We start from the raw sequence: 17,132 nt of genomic DNA, 5'->3' as shown, positions 1-17,132 counted from the left end.
AGCTTCTGTGGGCTTTATGGCATCGAGAGCCAGTTTGGTGTAGTGGTTAAGTGTGTGGACTCTTATCTGGGAGAACTGGGCTTGATTCCCCACTTCTCCACTTGCACCTGCTGGCATGGCCTTGGGTCAGCCATAGCTCTGGCAGAGGTTGTCCTTGAAAGGGCAGCTGCTGTGAGAGCCCTCTCCAGCCCCACCCACCTCACAGGGTGTCTGTTGTGGGGGGAGAAGACATGGGAGATTGGAAGCTGCTATGGTGCAATAGGTACCATAGAGTTTTTACCTCCCCAAATGCTAGAGCATCCAGGAAAACCATAGAGTTTCCCCGGAAACCCCTAGAGTGGCCGGCGCATGATGTTGCAGGCACAATGTGGGTGCCGTCATCGTGCCACATGCACGATGTCCCCCGCCAGAGGCCTTAGGGGACTTGGCAGCCCTAACCCCTTCCTAAACCCTGCCCTCCCCGAGCTTCACCCCAAATTTCCAGGAATTTCCCAACCTGGAGTTGGCATTCCTGGCTGGAATGGATGCAGGTGTGACATTGAGTTTGAAAAAGAGAAAATTCTCATGGAAAGGAAGGAACTCCACTCTGCTTTTCTTGGCCTAACGCTCTCGGAAAAAGCTGCTGCTACCTGAGACCTTGGTTGGCTGCTGCTACCGGAGCGGATGATACCTGAGATTCTAGAAATCAGCTGCTGCCTGAGAACTTCTGCTTCCTGATGCCCAAGGCTAGACTTTACAGTGGTTAGGACTGGCGGCTGCCAACACCCAGGGGGGTTTGTGTGGAAAAGCCCAGCAGGAACTCATTTGCATATTGGGCCACACCCCCTGATAAAGAACCAGGGAAGGGGGGGGAACCTCAACCCAAAGAGAGCCAGTTTGGTGTAGTGGTTATGTGTGCGGACTCTTATCTGGGAGAACCGGGTTTGATTCCCCATTTCACTCGCACTTGCTGGAATGGGTTTGGGTCAACCATAGCTATTGCAGGAGTTGTCGTTGAAAGGGCAGCTGCTGTAAGAGTCCTCTTAGCCCCACCCACCTCACAGGGTGTCTGTTGTGTGTGTGTGGGGGGGAAGGTGTAGGAGCAGGGCTTTTTTTGTAGCAGGAACTCCTTTGCGTATTAGGCCACACACCTCTGATGTAGCCAATACTCCAAGAGCTTACAGTAGGCCCTGGAATAAGAGCCCTGTAAGCTCTTGAAGGATTGGCTACATGAGGGGTGCGTGGCCTAATATGAAAAGGAGTTCCTGCGTAGGAGATTGTGACTGCTCTGAGACTCTGAGATTCACAGTATAGGGTGGGATACAAATCCAATATCATCAAATCTAATCAGTGAAATAGAGGGTCAAGCTGCCTGTACACAATTCACAAAATGTATAACATTAAATTAAGAGCCCCGTGGCACAGAGTGTTAAAGCTGCAGCACTGCAATCCTAAGCTCCGCTCATGACCTGAGTTTGATTCCAGCGGAAGCTGGGTTCAGGTAGCCAGCTCAAGGTTGACTCAGCCTTCCATCCTTCCCAGGTTGGTAAAATGAGTCCCCAGCTTGCTGGGGGGAAAGTGTAGATGACTGGGGAAGGCAAGGGCAAACCACCCCATAAAAAGTCTGCCGTGAAAACGTTGTGAAAGCAACATCACCCCTGAGTCGGAAACGACTGGTGCTTGCACAGGGGACTACCTTTACCTTTACTTTACTATAACATTAAATATAAAGATATATACACACAAAAGAATGTTAAAACATTGTCTGAGACCGATTTCGCACTACGTTTGTTCTGGGGTCGGACAGCCCTTTTGCTATCGGGGCTTCACTCTGTTTCCGCACAAGTTGCCCGGGAGCTGCAATTTGGCATGCCGCTGTTCCGCAGCAAGCGGAAACCGCTTGTCAGCGTATCCTGCTTGCTGCAGAATAGCGGCACGCCAACTCGCAGCTCTGGGGCAACTTGTGCGAAAGCAGAGAGAGAAGCCCCTGCCTGGTGGAATCAGCTCCCTGTGGAGATCTGGGCCCTTCCTGAATTACAGCCATTTCGTAGGGCCTGCAAGACGGAGCTGTTTTGCCGGGCCTATGGTTGAGGCAGCGGGTGTCCTATTATTCCATCATTTGGCCTCCGTTGCGGTGACGTCATGCTTTATTACAGTGCTATCCTATTGTTATTACCATTGTTTAAGGTGGGCCTACAACTGGTTGTTCATATGCTGTGCCCTGTCTGCCGGTGGTGCATTTTAGTTATTGTTTTTACTGCTATTTTTAATTTGGGGTTTTAACTTTGATAGGTAGGGTTTTAGTGTTATTTTTATATGTTGTGATCGGCCTTGAGCCCGTTTACAGGAAAAGGCGAAAAATAAGCCTATTAAACAAATATATATAAAAAAAAAATTAAGGGCTCTCTACTCCAGAACAAGCATAGTGCGAAATCGGTCTGAATTTCAGACTGCATAAAACATGCAAACCATGTATAGTTTCACATATACATTCGATGGATTTACAATCCCCACAAGAACCATATGCGTTTCGACACCCCCCCCCCCTTGGCGTCACCATTGTTTCACACAGGGCTTTTTTTGCGGAAAAAGCTCAGCAGGGATTCATTTGCATATTAGCCCACACCCCCTGGATCTGAGCCTGCCAGAACTGTGTTCCTGTGCATTCCTGCTCAAAAAAAAAAGACCCTGGCTTTTCCCTCCTAGATGCTCAGACTAGGGTTGCCAAGTCCAATTCAAGAAATATCTGGGGACTTTGGGGGTGGAGCCAGGAGACAGTGGGGGTGGAGCCAGGAGCAAGGGTGTGACAAGCATAATTGACTCCAAAGGGAGTTCTGGCCACCACATTTAAAGGGACTGCACACCTTTTAAAATGCCTTCCTTCCATAGGAAATAATGAAAGATAGGGGCACCTTCTTTTGGGGCTCATAGAATTGGACCCCCTGTTCCAATCCTTTTGAAACTTGGGAATTATTTGGGGGAGAGGTGCTGGATGCTATAATGAAAATTTGGTGCCTCTACCTCAAAAAACAGCCCCCCCCCCGAGCCCCAGATACCCATGAATCAATTATCTATTATTTCCTATGGGAATGTCTCCATAGGGTATAATAGAGTTCCCAGCAGACATTCCCCTCCCCTCCCCCCGCTTTCTGATGACCCTGAAGCGGGGGGAGGGTCTCCAAACCGGGGGATCCCCTGCCCCCACCTGGGGATTGGCAACCCTAGCTCAGACTAAAACGCTGCACTGTGGATTTCCCACAATGCAATGCCATCAGCCGCAGTCTTCCGAGAGCTCAATCGCTCCCCCCTAAACCCAATCCGGAAAAAACTACCAACGGGGAGGGGGGTTTTTTTCCTCAGATAGTGACGTGACATCATTCCAGTCGGAGGACATTCACAGACGGCAACTGCAGCATCGGTGGCCTTTCCGTCACACAATCCCTCGCTTGTTGCGCGGCGTGGGCCAAGGGTGAACGCGAGGTTGCCCAAGCGCACGAAATAGAAACCGAGCGAGTCGAAAGGGACACAATGTTCCGCTGTCTCGACTGCACACACACAACAACCTTCCCATTGAGCCACCACAAAGGCCTCCTCATTTGGGAGTCCTCCGCATGTCCATTCATTCCCGGTTTCCACTCCGATTCTAAAGACAGCTTCCTTTGGCACCTGGGGTGACTGTTACATAAACGCTCTAGACGATGGCATAACCATTCTGTGGGTACAGGCAGATGCCCTCTCCCTATTTAGGGTTGCCAAGTCAGACTCAAGAAATATCTGGGGACTTTGGGGGTGGAGCCAGGAGACTTTGGGGATGGAGCCAGGAGACAGTGGGGGTGGAGCCAGGAGCAAGGGTGTGACAAGTATAATTGACTCCAAAGGGAGTTCTGGCCATCACATTTCAAGGGACCGCACACCTTTTAAATGCCTTCCCTCCATTCGGAATAATGAAGAATAGGGGCACCTTCTTTGGGGGATCATAGAATTGGACCCCTGGTCCAATCTTTTTGAAACTTGGTGGGTATTTTGGGGAGAGGCACTAGATGCTATACTGAAGATTTGATGCCTCTACCTCAAAAACAGCCTCCTCAGAGCCCCAGAAACCCACGGATCAATGTCCTATTATACCCTATGGGAATTGATCTTCATAAGAAATAATGGAGTGCCCAGCAGACATTTCCCCCCCTATCCTTCATTATTTCCTGTGGAAGGAAGGCATTGAAAAGGTGTGCCGTCCCTTTAAATGTGATGGCCAGAACTCTCTTTGGAGTTCAATTATGCTTGTCACAGCCTTGATCTTGGGTCCACCCCTAATGTCTCCTGGCTCCACCCCCAAAGTCCCCAGATATTTCTTAAATTGGACTTGGCAACCCTAGTTCTCATGTTCTCAAGAGGAACTCTTAACCCAGAGTGGTGGCAGCAATTGGTAAGACCCCCCTGAGTTGACACAAGGATGGACAAAAGGAAACACTGCTTTACACAGAGTGGGCGTTTTCGCACTGACCTTACGCCGGAGCGACGCCCCTCTTCACCGCGCAGCGTCTGCGCCGATTTCGCACTAATTGTTCCGCAGAACCCGGAAGAGCCGCAAAGTCCCGCGGTTTTTGCGTCGCAAATGTAAACTGGTTTTTGGCAGTTTACATTTGCGACGCAAAAGCCGCGGGACTCTGCGGCTCTTCCGGGTTCTGCGGAGCAATTAGTGTGAAATCCGCGCAGACGCTGCGCGGTAAAGAGGGACGTCGCTCCGGCGTAAGGTCAGTGCGAAAATGCCCAGTGATTACAATAGGGGGGTAGCTGCCAGAGGACATAGTGATGGCTGCAGGAAGAAACAACTTTAAAGAGGGGATCAGACAGATTCATGGAGGATAGGTGTATCGATGGCTTTAAAAGTACTAAACCTCAGGGTGAAGGCCTCAGCATCTACTCAGACTGGCAGCAGCAATCCTGGGTCTCAGGCAGAGATCTTTCACATCACCTCCTAGCTGGGCCTAAGGTTGCCAAGTCCAATTCAAGAAATATCTGGGGACTTGTGGGCTGAAGCCAGGAGACACTGGGGGCGGAGCCAGGAGAAAGGTTGTGACAAGCCTACTTGAACTCCAAAGGGAGTTCTGGCCATCACATTTAAAGGGACGGCACACCTTTTCAATGCCTTCCTTCCACAGGAAATAACGAAGGATAGGGGCACCTTCTTTTGGGGCTCATAGAATTGGACCCCCTGGTCCAATCGTTTTGAAACTTGGGGGATATTTTGGGGAGAGACACTAGATGCTGTACTGAAACTGGTGCCTCTATCTCAAAAAACAGCCCTCCCAGAGCCCCAGATATCCGCAGATCAATTCTCCATTATACCCTATGGGAATAAGTCTCCATAGGGAATAATGGAGTGCCCAGCAGACATTTCCCTCCCCCCACTTTCTGATGACCCTGAGGCAGGGGGAGGGCCTCCAATCCAGGGGATCCACTGCCCCCAACTGGGGATTGGCAACCTTGGCTGGTCCTTTTTAACTAGAGATGGCAGAGATTGAACCTGGGACCTTCTGCATGCCAAGCAGAGGCCCTGCCGCTGGTTATACACATAGTTGGCTTTTTTTGAGCAGGAACACACAGTTCTGGCTGGCTTGGCGTCAGGGGTGTGGCTTAAGATGCAAATGAGTTCCTGCTGGGCTTTTTCTACAAAAAAGCCCTTTGTGAAACAATAGTGATGTCGGGGGGGGGGGGTTGGCCTAATATGCAAATGAGTTCCTGCGGGGCTTTTTCTACAAAAGAAGCCTTGCACATAGCTATGCTCAGAATTTCACTGAAATCAATGGGGGGGGGGGTCTAAAACCAAGCGTCACTCTGTGCCGAATCGCAACTTTACCCGTCTCCAAGGATTAATCCCTGGCTGTTTCAAACAGTGGGGCATGAATCAAAAATGTTAATCCCTCCTAATCCATGCTTCATCAGGAGGAAACTAAAACCGCAGGAAAGGTTAATCCGTGACCGGCTCGCCACTGGACTGTTCACACTAGTTCCTGGTAGGAGAGAGACTTAATCCTTCTTTCCAGCAGATCTTTGCTAGCTCTGGGTTGCTTTGCTTGGCCTGCTCAGCAAGATGCACCTTACATGAGGCCACAGCTAATGAGAGCACCATCTTGTCAGGGTCAAATCCCTATGAAGCACAGGGCAGGTTCTCTTATGGATTAAAACAGGTTACACGGCAAGTATCTGAAGAAGTGTGCGTGCACACAGAAGCTGATGCCCACAATTAAACTCTGTTGGTCTTAAAGGTGCCACTGGACTCCAACTTTTTTTTGTTGCTTGAGACCAGGGGTGGCTGAACTTGCTTAATGGAACAGCTGCATAGAATAAACGTCAGATGCTTGAGAGTCACAAGACATGGATGTCAGATGTTTGAGAAAAGAGAGGGAGGGAGGAAGGAAGGAAGGAAAATAGAGGTGGAAGGAAGGAAAATAGAGGTGGAAGGAAGGAAAATAGAGAAGAAAGGAAAGAAGGAAGGAAGGAAAGAGAAAGGGAAATAAAGAAATGGCCGAAGGGGAAGGAAGAAGAGGTGGAAAGAAAGCAACTTTTAACTTGAAATGCCATCTCCAAGCTGGTCCTGACCCAGTTCTCCCATGCCTCCACTTGCTCCTACTGGAGTGGCCTTGAGTCAGCCATAGCCCTCGCAGGAGTTGTCCTTGAAAGGGCAGCTTCTGGGAGAGCTCTCTCAGCCCTGCCCACCTGGGAGAGCTCTCTCAGCCCCGCCCACCTCACAGGGTGTCTGTTGTGGGAGGCGGGGAAGGTAAAGGAGATTGTGAGCCGCTCTGAGACTCTGAGATTGGGAGTGGAGGACGGGATATAAATCCAATATCTTCTTCTTCTTCAAGAGCCACACAATATGTGTGAAAGAGCCACGTGTGGCTCCTGACTCCTGAGCTAGCCACACCCCAGCCGCCCACCCAAATCCATCCGGTTCAATGGGAGCAAGCAAAGAGTAGGAATCAATGGACAGTTCTCACAATGGAGGGAAATAAGTGTGGGATCCCACACCCAGGGATGACAAAAGGGTTCCCCAGAGTCCGTAACCATCCGTCCGGCACTGGATACCCCAAGGTGAGGTCCTCACCTGCCGTAGTTTGGTCCCCACCATGGAGGCGCTGCTGTCGAGCACAAACACAACATTCTTCGGGAGTGGCGGGAGATCTTTAGGAGCAAAATAGTGCACGAAGTATCCATTCAAAACCTGGTGGGCAGGAAAGGGAAAAAAGAATCAGTGCCCGAATGCATCCTCTGTCATGTTGCCAGGATTTTAGCCAGCTCTATTTTTGCATTTCAAGGAAATGATAGAACAATGAATGTACAACGTTTTCTTCTACAACAGGTTCATTTTTCAGTTGACTCAATCATGATATAGAGCAGGGATGGCCAACAGTAGCTCTCCCGATGATTTTCACCTTCAACTCCCATCAGCCCCGGCCATTGGCCATGCTGGCTGGGGCTGATGGGAGTTGTAGGCAAAAAACATCTGGAGAGCGACCGTTGGCCACCCCTGGTATAGAGTATTCTGCTTTTTTGTAGCATGCGGTCTCTTTAGGAAAGCCAATGATCCTTAGGAACCTACGGGGCAGGCTCTTTAAAAAGTTGTGCGTAACAAACTTAGACTGAGAACCCAATGATTCTGTTGTAGCTTTGAACTTGGAGTCTGTGGAAGAAATCACTGAAATAGCATGTGTATGTCGAGGTATGGCGCTGGCGACGTGTATGGTTAATCGTCTTAAATTGTGGTGTATTATAGTTCCATTTTAACAGCCTGATTAACTGAAGAAGACCAGTTATTGAAACGTCTTGAAATCTAGAGGAGACGTCTTATGAAGGCTGCAAAGATTTCCTGGCCTTTCCATTTGAAAGCATTTCACAAGACGTTACGGACTGCACTGTGAACTTTGTTTATTGGAGGAAGGATTTCTGAAAATCCCTCTGTTGGAAAGCATTGGAAATAATTTGTTAATCATTTTTAAATTTTTCAGGAGGGAAGAAATTGGAAATTGATGTTGATATTTGTATACAGTGAAGAAGAAGAAGATATTGGATTTATATCCCGCCCTCCACTCCGAAGAGTCTCAGAGGGGCTCACAATTTCCTTTACCTTCCCCCCGCACACAACAGACACCCTGTGAGGTGGGTGGGGCTGAGAGGGCTCTCACAGCAGCTGCCCTTTCAAGAACAACCTCTGCCAGAGCTATGGCTGACCCAAGGCCATTCCAGCAGGTGCAAGTGGAGGAGTGGGGAATCAAACCCAGTTCTCCCAGATAAGAGTCCGCACACTCAACCACTACACCAAACTGGCTCTCCTGGTTTAAAATTGTATATAGGATAAATCATATACAAGGATTGAAGTATACTCAGGAACGCACAGGAACGCAGTTCCGGCTGGCTTTGTGTCAGGGGGTGTGGCCTAATATGCAAATCAGCTCCTTCTGGGCTTTTTCTACAAAAAGCCCTATATGAAACAATGGTGACATCAGGGGGTGTGGCCTAATATGCAAATGAGTTAACGCTGGGTTTTTTCCTACCAAAAAAGCCCTGAGTGTACTCAGTGTTTTTCAGTGGTATTCTACCTGCTAGGATTTCAGCCCGTGCAAATCTTGAACTGGACAATTATTGCAGGGTTCATTTTGTAGCAGGAGCTTCTTTGCATATTAAGCCCCACCCCGATGTAGCCAATCCTCCAAGAGCTTACAAGGCTCTTAGAACAGGGCCTCCTGTAAGCTCTTGGAGGACTGGCTACGTCAAGGGAGTGTGGCCTAATATGCAAAGGAGTTCTTGTAACAAAAAAAACCCTGATTATGAGTAATCAATAGGAATACAAATTGGGTGCTACAACCAAACTCAGGACCAGGATGGGAAATATGGGGTATGCACACAAAATTGCCTTAATACTTAATCAAACCTTTGGTCTATTAAGGTGAGTATTGTCTACTCTGAGTGGAAGCAGATTTCCAGAGTCTCAGGCAGAGGTCTTTCACATCCTCTCCTACTACCTGGTCCTTCTTAACTAGCGATGCCTTATGGTGAATCAGACACTTGGTTGATTGAGGTCAATATTGTCTTCTATAACTGGAGATGCCAGGGATTGAACCTGGGACCTTCTGCATGCCAAGCAGATGCTCTAACCACTGAGCCATGGCCTCTGACCCGAATGGAACTGTCACAGGTAGCTGCCTTATACTGAATCATATTATACTTGGTTGATTGAGGTCAATATTGTCTGCTATGACCGGAGATGCTGGGGATTGAACTTGGGACCTTCTGCATGCCGAGTAGATGCCCTACCACTGAGCCACAGCATCTGAACCTAATGGAACTCTCACAGGTAGCTGCCTTATACTGAATCAGGCACTTGGTTGATTGAGGTCAATATTGTCTGCTATAAATGGAGATGCCTGGGATTGAACCTGGGACCTTCTGCATGCCAAGCAGATGCTTTACCACTGAGCCTTAGCCCCTCTCCTAATTATCCAGTCTGATATATTGCAGTGTGTTTTTACATCTGATCCATGCAGCAGTCTGGTCTGCTGTGGCTGCTAGAAATCTGTTTGCTTTTGCAGTGTGCGTGCTGGCACTCTGCCCAAACACATGGGCTGCCACACAAAAAGGATCTTTCACCATGCTAAGAGGTCATGAAGGAGAACTATGATGATGAGCCACCATCCCACGAATTAATGACCAGATAAATCATGCCAGTCCTTCTCTTAAGGAATGAGCAGGAACTAGGGATCGTGATTTGAATGCATGAAAGTCCCACTTTGCCCTGGAACCTGGACAGAAGGTCAAATACAAAATGCGTCAGGGAAGAATGTCTGTATGGAGCTATCTAATACCTACTGGCCTTTGATAACTATGTATTGTTTGTTTGTTCTGACTGTCAGCAACTCTCCAGGGTTTTAGGCACTGAAAGGCCTTCACCAACATCTGGGGCCTTTTCGGTGGACAAGCCAGGGTGAGAATTAGGGATGTGGGAGGGCTTCTGGAGTTCTGGACCCACTGGTGGACCTCCTGATGGCCCCTGGGGTTTGGCCACTGGGTGACACAGAGTGTCGAACTGGATGGGCCACTGGACTGATCCAACATGGCTTCTCTCGTGTTTATATATCCACAAGATATACACAGAACACTCTGTCTGGGGGCAGTGATGGTTAGCATTCTTGGTGCTTGGGGGTGGGGTAACAGTGGGAGGGCTTCTGGAATTCTGGCCCTGCTGGTTGACCTCCTGATGGCACCTGGGTTTTGGACATTGTGTGACACAGAGTGTTGGACTGGATGGGCCATTGGCCTGATCCAGCATGGCTTCTCTTATGTTCTTATGGCCCTGCTGGTGGACCTCCTGATGGCCCCTGGGTTCTGGCCACTGTGTGACATGGAGTGTTGGACTGGACGGGCCATTGGCCTGATCCAGCATGGCTTCTCTTATGGCCCTGCTGGTGGATCTCCTGATGCTACCTGGGTTTTGGCCACTGTGTGATACAGAATGTTGGTGGGGTATGGGTTGGATGAGTTGCCATTTGACTTCAGAAACCCACACAGCGTATTTCACAGTTCCATAAGGAGAGGACCGATTCACACCCTACCTGCACGTCCCCGACACTCAGCTCCCTGTTGACATCGTATCGGACAATAAAATCTCCCAGAATGCCACTCCGTGCAATCTTGGCTTGCTGGACCACGCTGGGACTGAAGGTCACTTTGGCCAGAGTTTTTGTCTGGCCGATCACCGTCGAAGGGGGTGGAGATACATCATCTGAGGGGAAAAGATGCCATCACTTGGCCACGCCTCACATGTTGCATTTTTCTAAGAGAATCACGATTAGTTTTGCAATGAGAAAGCCCTGGAGATTTTTGGGGGGGCGGCCTGGAGAGGGTGGGGTTTGCAAAGGGGAGGGACCTCAGCAAGGTTCAATGCCATCAAATCCACCCTCCTAAGCAGCCATCTTTCTGCAGGAAAACTGATCTCTATAGTCGTGAGATTAGATGTGATAGTGGGAGATCTCCAGGCCTAGGGAGGTGGCTGGAAACCCTTTATGTCAGGGGTGGCCAACGGTAGCTCTCCAGATGTTTTTTTGCCTACAACTCCCATCAGCCCCAGCCAGCATGGCCAATGGTTGGGGCTGACGGGAGTTGTAGGCAAAAAACATCTGGAGAGCTACTGTTGGCCACCCCTGCTATATGTGATGGATCCTCCCTGCATAACATGCGGAAAAATTGGGCGACATTACAGAGCATGGGTTTGGGTGACCACACCCTAGTAAAGAGGCGGCCAAACTTGCCTGATGTAAGAGCCCCACAGAATAAACGTCAGATGTTTGAGAGCCACAAGACATGAACGTCAGATGTTTGAGGGAGGGAGGAAGTCAAATAACTGGGGGGGAGGGAAGGGAGGGAGAGGTGGAAAGAAATCAACTTTAAATGCATTTCCCAAGCCACTGGCTGGCTTGGCTTGTAGAAACGATTTAAAGAGACAGATGCCTTCTCCAAGCTGGCCGTCAGGGTGGTGGGGGCTTCGAGAGCCTTGCAATATGTGTGAAAGAGCCACATGACCGCCAGAGGAATTTAATAAACCTGTATGTGGCTCCTGGGGAGTGAAGGTGGCATCAGATCTCAGAAGCTAAGCAGGGTCAGCACATGGATGGGAGACCACCAAGGAAGGCTCTGCGGAGGAAGGCCGTGGCAAACCACCTCTGCTTCTCCCTTGCCTTGAAAGCCCCTTGCTGGGGTCACCATAAGGCTTGGATGAGAGACCACCAGGGAAGGCTCTGCAGAGGAAGGCCATGGCTAACCACCTCTGCTTCTCCCTTGCCTTGAAAGCCCCTTGCTGGGGTCACCATAAGGCTTGGATGGGAGACCACCAAGGAAGGCTCTGCAGAGGAAGGCCGTGGCAAACCACCTCTGCTTCTCCCTTGCCTTGAAAGCCCCTTGCTGGGGTCACCATAAGGCTTGGATGAGAGACCACCAAGGAAGGCTCTGCAGAGGAAGGCCGTGGCAAACCACCTCTGCTTCTCCCTTGCCTTGAAAGCCCCTTGCTGGGGTCACCATAAGGCTTGGATGAGAGACCACCAGGGAAGGCTCTGCAGAGGAAGGCCATGGCTAACCACCTCTGCTTCTCCCTTGCCTTGAAAGCCCCTTGCTGGGGTCACCATAAGGCTTGGATGGGAGACCACCAAGGAAGGCTCTGCAGAGGAAGGCCATGGCAAACCTCCTCTGCTTCTCCCTTGCCTTGAAAGCCCCTTGCTGGGGTCACCATAAGGCTTGGATGGGAGACCACCAAGGAAGGCTCTGCAGAGGAAGGCCATGGCAAACCTCCTCTGCTTCTCCCTTGCCTTGAAAGCCCCTTGCTGGGGTCACCATAAGGCTTGGATGGGAGACCACCAAGGAAGGCTCTGCAGAGGAAGGCCATGGCAAACCTCCTCTGCTTCTCCCTTGCCTTGAAAGCCCCTTGCTGGGGTCACCATAAGGCTTGGATGAGAGACCACCAAGGAAGGCTCTGCAGAGGAAGGCCATGGCCAACCACCTCTGCTTCTCCCTTGCCTTGAAAGCCCCTTGCTGGGGTCACCATAAGGCTTGGATGAGAGACCACCAAGGAAGGCTCTGCAGAGGAAGGCCATGGCCAACCACCTCTGCTTCTCCCTTGCCTTGAAAGCCCCTTGCTGGGGTCACCATAAGGCTTGGATGAGAGACCACCAGGGAAGGCTCTGCAGAGGAAGGCCATGGCCAACCACCTCTGCTTCTCCCTTGCCTTGAAAGCCCCTTGCTGGGGTCACCATAAGGCTTGGATGAGAGACCACCAAGGAAGGCTCTGCAGAGGAAGGCAATGGCCAACCACCTCTGCTTCTCCCTTGCCTTGAAAGCCCCTTGCTGGAGTCACCGTAAGGCTTGGATGAGAGACCACCAAGGAAGGCTCTGCAGAGGAAGGCAATGGCCAACCATCTCTGCTTCTCCCTTGCCTTGAAAGCCCCTTGCTGGGGTCACCATAAGGCTTGGATGAGACACCACCAAGGAAGGCTCTGCAGAGGAAGGCAATGGCCGACCACCTCTGCTTCTCCCTTGCCTTGAAAGCCCCTTGCTGGAGTCACCGTAAGGCTTGGATGAGAGACCACCAAGGAAGGCTCTGCAGAGGAAGGCAATGGCCAACCACCTCTGCTTCTCCCTTGCCTTGAAAGCCCCTTGCTGGAGTCACCGTAAGGCTTGGATGAGACACCACCAAGGAAGGCTCTGCAGAGGAAGGCAATGGCCAACCACCTCTGCTTCTCCCTTGCCTTGAAAGCCCCTTGCTGGGGTCACCATAAGGCTTGGATGAGAGACCACCAAGGAAGGCTCTGCAGAGGAAGGCAATGGCCAACCACCTCTGCTTCTCCCTTGCCTTGAAAGCCCCTTGCTGGAGTCACCGTAAGGCTTGGATGAGACACCACCAAGGAAGGCTCTGCAGAGGAAGGCAATGGCCAACCACCTCTGCTTCTCCCTTGCCTTGAAAGCCCCTTGCTGGGGTCACCATAAGGCTTGGATGAGACACCACCAAGGAAGGCTCTGCAGAGGAAGGCAATGGCCGACCACCTCTGCTTCTCCCTTGCCTTGAAAGCCCCTTGCTGGAGTCACCGTAAGGCTTGGATGAGAGACCACCAAGGAAGGCTCTGCAGAGGAAGGCCATGGCCAACCACCTCTGCTTCTCCCTTGCCTTGAAAGCCCCTTGCTGGAGTCACCGTAAGGCTTGGATGAGACACCACCAAGGAAGGCTCTGCAGAGGAAGGCAATGGCCAACCACCTCTGCTTCTCCCTTGCCTTGAAAGCCCCTTGCTGGGGTCACCATAAGGCTTAGATGGGAGACCACCAAGGAAGGCTCTGCAGAGGCAGGTAATGGCAAACCTCCTTTGCTTCTCACTTGCCTCGAAAGCCCCTTGCTGGGGTCTCCATAAGGCTTGGATGAGAGACCACCAAGGGAGGCTCTGCAGAGGAAGGCAATGGCCAACCACCTCTGCTTTTCCCTTGCCTTGAAAGCCCCTTGCTGGGGTCACCATAAGGCTTGGATGAGACACCACCAAGGAAGGCTCTGCAGAGGAAGGCCATGGCCAACCACCTCTGCTTCTCCCTTGCCTCGAAAGCCCCTTGCTGGAATTGCTGGGTTGCAACTTAACAGCACTTAAGTACACAGAGCACAGTGGCTGAGCTAGGAAGCAGGTTTGAATCTGACTTGTGACATGACAAAGTGAGTTTAGGCAAGATTGTTCATCTCAGTCCCACCCCCTATCCCCCGAGGGCTGCCAGCTCTGGGCTGGGAAACCCCTGGAGATTTTGGATGTGCAGCATAACTTTGTGGGGTTTGGGGAAGGGAGGGACCTCCAAAGGGGGTCTCTCACCATAGAATGTATTCTCCAAAGCAGCCGTTTCCTCCAGAGGAACTGAGCTTGGTTGTGTGGAGATAAACTGCAATAGTGGGAGAGCTCCAGGTGTCCCCTCAAGCCTGGCAAACCTAGCTGGAATTCGTAGAGATCTCCTGCCCCCACCTGGAATTAGGCTCCCCGATAGGGTTGCCAAGTCCAATTTCAGAAATACCTGGGGACTTTGGGGGTGGAGCCAGGAGACTTTGGGGGTGGAGCCAGGAGACACTGGGGTGGAGCTAGGGGGGAGAGGGGGAAACGGCGCCAAGGAGCGTGGCGAGCCGCCCAATCTCGGAGCGGGCGGCCGCTGTGCTGCTGCCGCCTCTTCTCCGCTCATTGTAGCTGCTCCTCCGAGATGGGCTCAGGCTGAGGCGGCAACAGCGCAGCAGCGGCAGCAGCGCAGCGCCATCGCCCGCTCCGCCTCTGAGGTAAAATCAGAGAAGGGGAGGGTGGAGGCAGGCCAGGAGCCAGACTCGCCACGCTCCTGGCCTGCCTCCACCCTCTCCTTCTCTGATTTTACTTCAGAGGCGGAGCGGGCGATGGCACTGCGCTGCTGCCGCCTCTTCTCGGCTTCATCTTAGCTGCTCCTCCGAGATGGGCTCAGCCTGAGCCCATCTCGGAGGAGCAGCTACGGTGAGTGGAGAAGAGGCGGCAGCCGCGCAGCGGCGTCGCCCGCTCCGAGATGGGGCGGCTCGTCGCGCTCCTTGGCGCCGTTTCCCCCCCTCCCCCCCGCTTCCGTTTTTTTGGGGAGCAGGGGAAGAGGCTGGAAATCCTGGGGTCCCCCGCCAGGGCGGGAGGGTTGGGAAGCCTACTCCCCGAACTCCCAGTTCCAGCCGAGGAACACTGCGTAGGGCTGCCAAGTCCAATTTAAGAAATATCCAGGGACTTTGTGGGCGGAGCCAGGAGCCTTTGGGGTGGAGCCAGCAGACATTGGGGGTGGAGCCAGGAGCAAGGTTGTGACAAGCATCATTGAATTCCAAAGGGGAGTCTAGCTATCACATTTAAAGGGACAGCACACCTTTGAAATGCCTCCCCTCCATTGGAAATAATGGATAGGGGCATCTTCTTTGGGGGCTCATAGGACTGGACCCCCTGATCCAAACTTTTTTGAAACCTGGAGGGTATTTTGGGGAGAGGCACCGGATGCTTTGCTGCAAATTTGGTGCCTCTGCCTCAAAAATCAGTCCCCTCAGAGCCCTAGATACTCGCAGATCAATTCACCATTATACCTTTGTGGGAATCAGTCTTCATAGGGAATAACGGAGTGGCCAGCAGACATTTCCCTCTCCCCGCCCCTGCTTTCTGATGACCCTGAAGCAGGGGGAGGGCCTCCTAACTGGGGGCCCCTGTCCGCACCTGGGGATTGGAAGAAGCCCTGCCCCCACAGCTGGATCTCCCAGATGTTTAGAAGCCTGCAAACACGTCACATTTTACAATGTGTGTGTGTATGCCTTTAAATTTGAGCAGGCAGTGAAAGCTGCATCAGGAGGGGCCAGCAGCAGAGCCAAGCATCTGGGTGAAAGAGTAAGAGCAGAAGTCTTTTTATAGGAACCAGAGCCAGTGAGTGTGTGTGTGAGAGAGTGAGAGAGAGTACAGACTCTGTGCTTGTTTTGCATTGTTCCAAACATTTTTGTATAGAAACCTGTTTATGGGATGGAGGAAAACTCCACCTCTCTGTCTTTTCTTTTACCTGTGTTAGCCTGAAGAAGTTGGTTGGAAATACCGCAGTTCCTGTGCGGAAAGCCCCAGTGAGATCACAAGTGCATGCTTGCAAACTCTGAGCGATTCCCCGCTAGCCTTACGCCACTTTCCCACTCCTCTTCTCAGTGGGGCTTGCCTCAGATTCCACATTATTTGCTGCAATTAGCTTCGCCTTTTTTGCTGCAGCAAACAGAAACGGGTTTTTAGAGGAATTTGTTTGCTGTGCAAAAGAGGCGGTGCGAGCTGCAGCCCCAGAAGCAGATAGTGAGAAATCCAACGGAAGCCCCACGGATAAGAGGAGCGTGAGAGCGGCGTAAGGCTAGTGGATAATCAGTCAGAATTTGTTTTGGCTGCTTTGTTAGTGTGGGTTCACTTTCATTTACTGGAATTACTGGGAGGCGGCGGGGGGACAAGGAAATGAAGACTATGCAGGGAAATTGCACTGCTGTCTCTTTATTTATTTTAGTGAATGGGGAAGTCTCCTGGCTCCACCCCTAAAGTCCCCAGGTATTTTCAGAGTTGGGCTTGGCAACCCTACTGCAAACTGACAATCCGATCAAACTGGGAATAACAATATTGCGCAACCTTGCAGGGTTATTGTCAGAAATGTTATTGAGGGGAAACAAGGGTTGCCACTGACCGGGTCCATGCCAATCACCCCCTACAGCACTGACCGGGTCCATGCCAATCACCCCCTACAGCACTGGGCTCGGCTTGATCCCATCAGCTAGCAGGGATGCCAACCTCCAGGTGGGACCTGGGGATTTCCAGATTACAGAGAGAGTTCCCCTGGAGAAAATGGACACTTTGCAGGGTGGGCTCTATGGCCTTGTAACCCACTGAGGTCCCTGCCTTCATGGCTGGCGGGTTGGAGTAGGCCATGTAGGCTGCCGCCTAGGGCGCCGAATGACCTATGGAGCGCTACTAGGCACACCCTACCCACACGCCAGCTGGCCCACACCACCTTTCCCCCTTGCCTGAGGCTCGGGCGGAGGAAAGAGGCGGCTCAGCCTCGCTCTCGGGCTGCCTCCCCTGCAAGGGGATGCAGAC

The 17,132-nt window shown here is 51.6% G+C and overlaps 1 protein-coding gene across 1 annotated transcript in view; it reads right to left on the bottom strand.

Moving 5' to 3' along the window:
- The window catches only part of ITIH5 (inter-alpha-trypsin inhibitor heavy chain 5), an 87,534-nt gene that overhangs the window by 30,551 nt on the left and 39,851 nt on the right, over window positions 1-17,132 (bottom strand). The window contains exons 6-7 of the mRNA XM_060245973.1: window positions 10,584-10,753; window positions 7,082-7,198 (exon numbers count right to left, since the gene is read on the bottom strand). Of these exons, the coding sequence (XP_060101956.1) occupies window positions 7,082-7,198; window positions 10,584-10,753 (287 nt within the window). The remainder of the gene's footprint in view (window positions 1-7,081; window positions 7,199-10,583; window positions 10,754-17,132) is intronic.

The sequence above is a fragment of the Heteronotia binoei genome, chromosome 8 (genome assembly GCF_032191835.1).
Source record: "Heteronotia binoei isolate CCM8104 ecotype False Entrance Well chromosome 8, APGP_CSIRO_Hbin_v1, whole genome shotgun sequence".
Classification (NCBI taxonomy): Eukaryota; Metazoa; Chordata; class Lepidosauria; order Squamata; family Gekkonidae; genus Heteronotia; species Heteronotia binoei.
This window is presented reverse-complemented; position numbering and strand designations above follow the sequence as displayed.